The sequence below is a fragment of the Crinia signifera genome, chromosome 4, assembly GCF_055691185.1.
Source record: "Crinia signifera chromosome 4, ASM5569118v1, whole genome shotgun sequence".
NCBI classification, from domain to species: domain Eukaryota; kingdom Metazoa; phylum Chordata; class Amphibia; order Anura; family Myobatrachidae; genus Crinia; species Crinia signifera.
The window spans coordinates 323,403,872-323,410,615 of record NC_139220.1 but is presented as its reverse complement, the minus strand read 5'-3'; the positions used below and the strand labels follow the sequence as shown (position 1 = coordinate 323,410,615).

Genomic DNA, 6,744 nt, shown 5'->3' with positions numbered 1-6,744 from the left:
CAACAGTTCATGATCTCCTATGGCATAATTATGTTTAGCCGGGGAGAACCTTTTAGAGAAAAACCCACAGGGATGTAATTGTCCGTCACCTTTTGCCTGAGAGAGTACAGCTCCTACACCGATGGCAGAGGCATCGACCTCTAATGTAAAGGGTAATGTGACGTCTGGTTGAGCCAGAACTGGTGCTGTGATGAATTTTCTCTTGAGGATGGTAAAGGCTTTGGAAGATTCAGGATCCCAGTTGGAGGGTTTGGCACCTTTACGAGTGAACGCAGTGATGGGGCAACAATTGTAGAAAATCCTTTGCTGAATTTCCTATAGTAATTAGCGAATTCCAGCACCGGCTGGAGTGAAACGAAGGCTAGGTGCTTTGATATATGGTTTTTGCATAGACGACAGAAGGGAGGACGGCAATTGGATAAAAGAAAAAACAGTTTTAATAAAGATACGATGGTACAGAAGATGAGGAATGGCACAAGGATAATACTGTAGATAATGAGTAAACAAAGTCAATGATATGCAATACTTATTGTAGAGCTTGCTGGTGATTGGGATAAAGAGATGACTTGACTTGAAGGTTTGAAGAAATAAATGAAAACTTGAAGAATTGGATGATTGGATTGCCGAATTGGATGATTGAATGAATGATTGAATGAAAGATTGGATGATTGGTTGGATGGTTGGATGATTGGACGAGAGGACGATTGGACGATTGGAGGATTGGATGATTGGAAGAATGGATGATTGGAAGAATCCGGGAAGGGTGTGCTGACAACCCTAATAGCTGAAACAAGGAGGGATCACAGAGTAATTACCGTCAGGCTGGAGAAAGGATGACCCCTTTGGGGGGCTAACCTTGTCCGGTCCGTTAAGGCGGCAGCAGGGGTCTGCGATGTGATGGTTGAAGACAGCGGGTGTAGCAGGATACCGGATAGAGTCTCTGGAACTAGAAGTAGCAGCGCTACCAGCAGCAAGGAGAGTCAGATGCCTAGCATAAGGACATCATTGTACTGACTGCTGGTTTGGCCCAGCAAGTCAGTATTTGAAGGGAGAGCTGCACTGTGATTGGTTGAATGGAAATTGGCAGTGCAGCCTGATAGGAGAAAATAACAAGATGGCCGCCGCCAGGGGGGCGACAGGTTTCTGAAGCAGGAAGTGTGTGCAGCATGCACCAGCCAGCGTGTCCAGCCAGGCCCAGACAGGACACAGAACACTATGGCAACTCAGGCCCCACGCTGTCCAGGCCCCGCATGTCACCGGCACGCACGCTACCACTGTCACCATGAGATGACAGCGCGACATCACGCAACCCAGGAACAAGGGAACTGATAGCGGAGGTGAGTGCCAGAGTCTGAATTACCCTGTTAGGAACCCCAGGGGCAGCCATGGCATGGGAGGCGTGAGTGGCAGACATGGTGGTCGTGACAACTGTTAGCCGACACTTACTGTAATTTAGTCGGCAGATTGTTGTTACTCATTGTTGCATAAAACGTGAAAACCACGTATATATATATGTATTGGAAATATATCAACCTGTTCTATAAATAAACGTGTCATGGTAAACGAAATTGACTATACTTACCGAGGAAGAAGTCTGGAAGCCGGCCGCGAGAGAGGTGACAGAACCTGAAAGAAGGAAAGGTAGCAAAGCATTAACACAGAGTTTCAGGATATTACACAGGTAGATGTATTATATAAGCTTCTGGCACTGACAGGAGGGCTGGTGCCAGGTGATTGTTGCCTGTCTGGAATGGGCGGCTCTGGGTGGGGTAACACTAATAGGAGGGTTATCGTGTCCCATGTCTGTATGTTGGTGAGTGCACGTCGCTGCCATCAGACTGCACCTGGGCACAGTGCAGGAGATCTGTCACATGGACGGCTGCCTGCTATCACAGGGGCTCTCCCTCCTGGGGGCACTGTCACTGTCCTACCTGCTCCTCACACAGTCATGGAAGCTGCTGCGGGGATTCCGGACCCATATTCTCTCCCGGTGGTGGAGGACTGACCTAAGGAAGTACGGGGGCTGGGCAGGTAAGTGGCTGTAATGTAATAGCGCTACGCACCATGCCATATATTCCACAGATGCTGCACATGGAAGCAGGCCCGGATTAAGGGGGGGGGGGGGGGCAGGGGGTCAGTACCCCTGGGCCACCTCTATCTAGGGCCAACTGTGGCCAGCATTTTTATTTATTTTTTTTTTAGCTAAAGGTTTTGTGCATGGGAGTGGGGTAGTGCTGCAGCTTCACCCATCTGCCAGTGTGACAATGATTAATGGTGCTGAGCATCGGAGCCAAGGCCCACTGACTGCACAAGTGTGCAGCGCATTACTGGGAGCTGATCCATGAGACTTTGCAGAAGAGGTCATAGGCTGAGAGGCTTGTGCTGAGCTCTGATTGATGGAATTCATCACATGATTCAGAGGCAGCGCTGAGCCTGTGAGGTCTCCTACAGAGTAATGTACAGAGGGACAAACACAGGCAGTGGCGTAGCTACGTTTTGGGCGCCCCCCCGCCGTTAGGGGGGGGGCGCCCCCCCCCCCCCCCCCCCCCCGTCGCCGCCCCGCCGAGCACCCCCTACCCCGCCGCCCCGCCGAGCACCCCTACATACCCTCCAACTTCTAAAAGGTAGAATTCGGTATACTACCCAAAAAGGGGGCGTGGCCAATGGCACCGTGGGCGTGTTTACCGTAAAGGGGGCGTGGTCATCCCCTTTCCGAATGTGTGGGCATTTTTGAATAAACACGTAGCCAATCAACACATTATATATATATATATATATATATATATATATATGTGTGCCCACTCACTGTGTGCCGCTGAACCGCGCTCCCCGCCAGCTGCAGATAAAGTACCAGCCAAGTCCTGCCATGTTACAGGCATGGGGCAGTGTATGGGAGCCGCTTGCTTAACAGCCAGCACAGTCACACAGCAACAGCATCGCCGTCTACCCGCTCCCCACAGACACAGGAAGGAGCGTTTTACAGTGTGACTGCATTGGTGCCTGGGAGATGTAGTCCTGTCACTCACTCAAGCACAGCCGCTTGCTCAGTGACATCAGTGACCAAAGACTACATTTCCCACAGTGCCGCGCGGGGTGGCATGGAGTTTGATCCGGGCAGACAAGGAGGAGGGCGGACTGGGACTGGTCCATGCCGAAGCCGCCTGACGTCAGCGCGACGCACGCGCTGCACCGATGGTAATACCTGCCGGGGCCGATTGCTGTAAATCGGTACATCGGTACACTTTGATTTTTGCCGGTACAGACCATTAAAAAACTGTACTGTACCGGCAAAAGCGGTACAGTTGGAGGGTATGCCCCTACCCTGCCGCCCATGCAAACCCCCCCTCAATCCCCCACAGCCTTACCTATCGCGCTGGTCCCGGCGGCTCCGTTCTTCTGCTGAGGACCACCAGAAAATAGCCGCCCCCATACAGCAGACAGTTTCAGAGAACTGTGTGCTATATGGGGGCGGCCATTTTCTGGTGGTCCTCAGCAGAAGAACGGAGCCGCCGGGACCAGCGCGATAGGTAAGTCTGCGGGGGATTGAGGGGGGGTTTAACTATAGCACCGCAGCCCCCGGCGCCCCCACATGCACAGCGCCCCCCCGCGCGCGGTGGCGGGGGCTGCGGTGCTATAGTTACGCCCCTGAACACAGGCTTTTCATGCCATTGTCCAAGTTTATACTGCCTTTACTCTGTGTTCTGACAGGGTAATATTCTCCCCTGCAGTTTGTGGCCAGTAATGGCAAGTTGGGGGGGGGGGGGGCTGTCTAAAATGACCTGGGCTCCCCGAAGGCTTAATCCGCCCCTGCATGGACGGGCTGATGCATGCACATGTGCCCATATGGAATTGTGTTATTCTGATTCTTGCACCCACTAAGGCCTTCCAATGTTATGCAGGCAGCGAGCACAAGCAAACTGGGCAAAAGGGGCATTTATACTGTATGCCTGCCAACCTGGTGGTATTGCTGCAGCGTGACCATGCATACCCAGAAGTAGGCCGTTCCAGCTGCTGATGGTTGGGGCCTGGGTGGTAGTAACTGGTTCTATGTGCCAATTGTAGAACCTTGGTGGTGACAGTGAGTTACCCACCCACTGCGCAGTGGGTGGAGTCTGTAACATTGATCCAAATCAATGTGTTAGAAGTAAAGAGATCAGTCATGAAATCACTTTCCTGCGGGATTTGTGTCCCGGCTGCAATACTGCGTATGCCAATAGCCAGTGCCAGGAAGGGATCCTATAGGTCCCTCTCCTGGAAACTCCCAGGGAGCGATATTACAGGTCCCTCTCCAGGAAGCATTGGTGAAATGTAGCCCAGCTGAATATTGTATTAGCTGTAAGGTCCATGTATCACATTCTGGGTCTTGGTCAACTTGGCACCTTAGCCACCTATGGGGGCTTGTTTAACCATTGATATCGGGGATCCTGTGGACCGCCATAGATATGTAATACATTATTTTATATGCGAGCACATTGAGGTGATTGTAAGCCTGTTACGTGCCCAACATCGCCCAAAAAAATCTGCTGTGCCCACTTTGCCAGCCCCAGGCTGGTGTCCTCTCCCAACAGTAAGGACAATGCCCGCTTCTCCACATTATTGCAGGAGAAGTGGGAACCCATAATTAAAAAATGTAAAGGACATTTTAATATGTCTGCCCCTTGTGTCTGGAATAAACCATGTCTCCACGTAGGGGGGGGGGGGGGCAAATGTTTCTGTGCAGGGTAAATACTGGCTGATTTTGCATGTAGTTTACTAGATTTCAGTTTGAACACATCCCACTCAAATCTAACTCTCTCTGCACCTGTTACATCTGCCCAACAGCATGATTTTGCTCATTTGCGTTCTTCTTTGCATAAGCTGGATTTCCCTGCTTATAATCTGTATTTCTGTTTGCACGTAGTGGTAACCGGAGCGTCCGATGGGATAGGAAAGGCCTATGCGGAGGAGGTCAGTATATACCGCTATGTCTGCCGTCCCCCTGGACAGGGAATCTCTATCACCCCCTTGTATCTTGTCCACAGCTAGCCCGGAGAGGACTCAATATCGTCCTCATCAGTCGGACTCTGACGAAGCTGCAGAGCGTCGCGGATGCGATAGGTGAGATTCCGGCGTTTGGTCGGCATTTGCGGTATATATGCTGTATCAGAGGCTCCATAGAAGCTATATAATTCCTATGGGGGACTGCCGACACTGTCAGTAAGCTACTTAAAATATTATAATGGTGTCGGCATTACAAACATAAGGATTTGTCACGATATTACAAATGATAGTGATGACACAGCTACAATGTTGCAAAGAGAATTAGTAGAGAACATTATGGGGGGTATTAAATTGTTGCCGTTATTTCCGCCAGCAGGAAATAGCGCCACTCGCCTATTCCGTGCTGCCGTTACCGACGGCATGGAAGGCAGTCAGACCCGAGTAGTAGAAGTAGGATCTGCTTTGTTGGAAATGGCCACGGAATGTTGACTTCATGGCCTTTTTTGACATCCACTGCTGTTTCCACCGATCCACGGACTTTCCGACAATGGACAGTCGGAACATTGAATACCAACTGTCGAGTTACTGTCGGATATCTCGCCGAATAAATGTAATAATTCTGTAAGGCAGGGACAGAAAGTCAGTAACTGGAGCAGGATGCCGACACTGTCTATGTAAGTACAGGAGGGGAGAACAGGACACATTATTAATGGAAGCCCAGATTCCGGCAATGCCATCCATTCTGAATGCCCGTCAGAGTGAGCCCGGGTACCGCTAGAGTAGCGATCTGTGCCCGGGTGCTGGGAAAGTGGGTGACCTGGGCGTCTGTTATTTCCACAGAGCTCCAGACAGGACGGAAAACCAAGATCATCCAGGCCGACTTCACTGGGGGACCCGAAATCTACCCCAAAATCCAAGAGGGTTTGAAGGACCTGGACATTGGAATCCTCGGTAGTTATCATGCTGGGACTTGGTGTTTCTGCATGGCATTGTGGGTAACATACATCATCCGGGTGTGGATGATTATGACGACGGTGTCGGCAATTAATAGGTTAGCCACTATTGGTTGACCGACAGAAGGTTGAGATGAAAACAGTCGACATGGAAAAGGTTGACATGAGTTTTTTAGTATTGTTGTGTCTATGTTGACATACAGTAGGTCGCCATGGACACCGTATCAGTGTCCCGCCTCCCCTCGCCCGGTTCACTATTATAGTCTCTCCCTCTGGGATGGTAACATATTAACAAGTCAGTTTAAATGTTTAAAAATGAAAAAGCTAATGTCGGCATGTTGACCTTTTGTGTGTGTCAACCTTTTCACTATGTCGACCATTTTCATGTGTTGACCTTCTGCCTGTCAACCAATAGTGGTCAACCTGATGACTGTCGACATAGACAATGTCAACCTAATGACCGCATTCCTATTGTCACATGGCTTTAATGTTATTTTAGGCTAACCGTAACCCACCCCCTAGTGCAGGGGTCTTCAACCCGTGGCCCGCGGGCCACGAGTGGCCCGCCGACTTGTTTTTACTGGCCCGCCAGTCAAAAGATTCTTGCTGTATGGAAAAAAAAAAAATCCTTCCGCGCTGTCCTCTTAGCAGAGGGACGCGGCGGAGGATGCTGCTGGGTGACGTTGAGGCTGGGGCGGGCGGGACTGTGTGCAGACATGCGCATTGTCTTCTTCCTGACGCCGCGCACACGCCCTTCCAGACAGCCGGGAGGAGACTGACTGACAACCGCCGCCAGCTGCGCACTGCACTA

General features: G+C 50.8%; 1 protein-coding gene across 3 annotated transcripts in view; it reads left to right on the top strand.

Annotated features, from left to right (window-relative positions):
• Nucleotides 1-1,372: 1,372 nt before the first annotated feature.
• LOC146075960 (very-long-chain 3-oxoacyl-CoA reductase-B-like) overlaps nt 1,373-6,744 on the top strand; it is a 15,552-nt gene continuing 10,180 nt past the window's right edge. Inside the window, exons 1-4 of one of the 3 annotated variants that reach the window (XM_083185684.1) lie at nt 1,796-2,031; nt 4,901-4,947; nt 5,022-5,097; nt 5,821-5,931. In XM_083185684.1, coding sequence (XP_083041810.1) covers nt 1,872-2,031; nt 4,901-4,947; nt 5,022-5,097; nt 5,821-5,931 — 394 coding nt within the window. In that variant the 5' untranslated portion in view covers nt 1,796-1,871. Of the gene's footprint in view, nt 2,032-4,900; nt 4,948-5,021; nt 5,098-5,820; nt 5,932-6,744 lie in introns of all 3 variants that reach the window. The other 2 variants (XM_083185686.1, XM_083185687.1) reach the window with 2 other exon arrangements.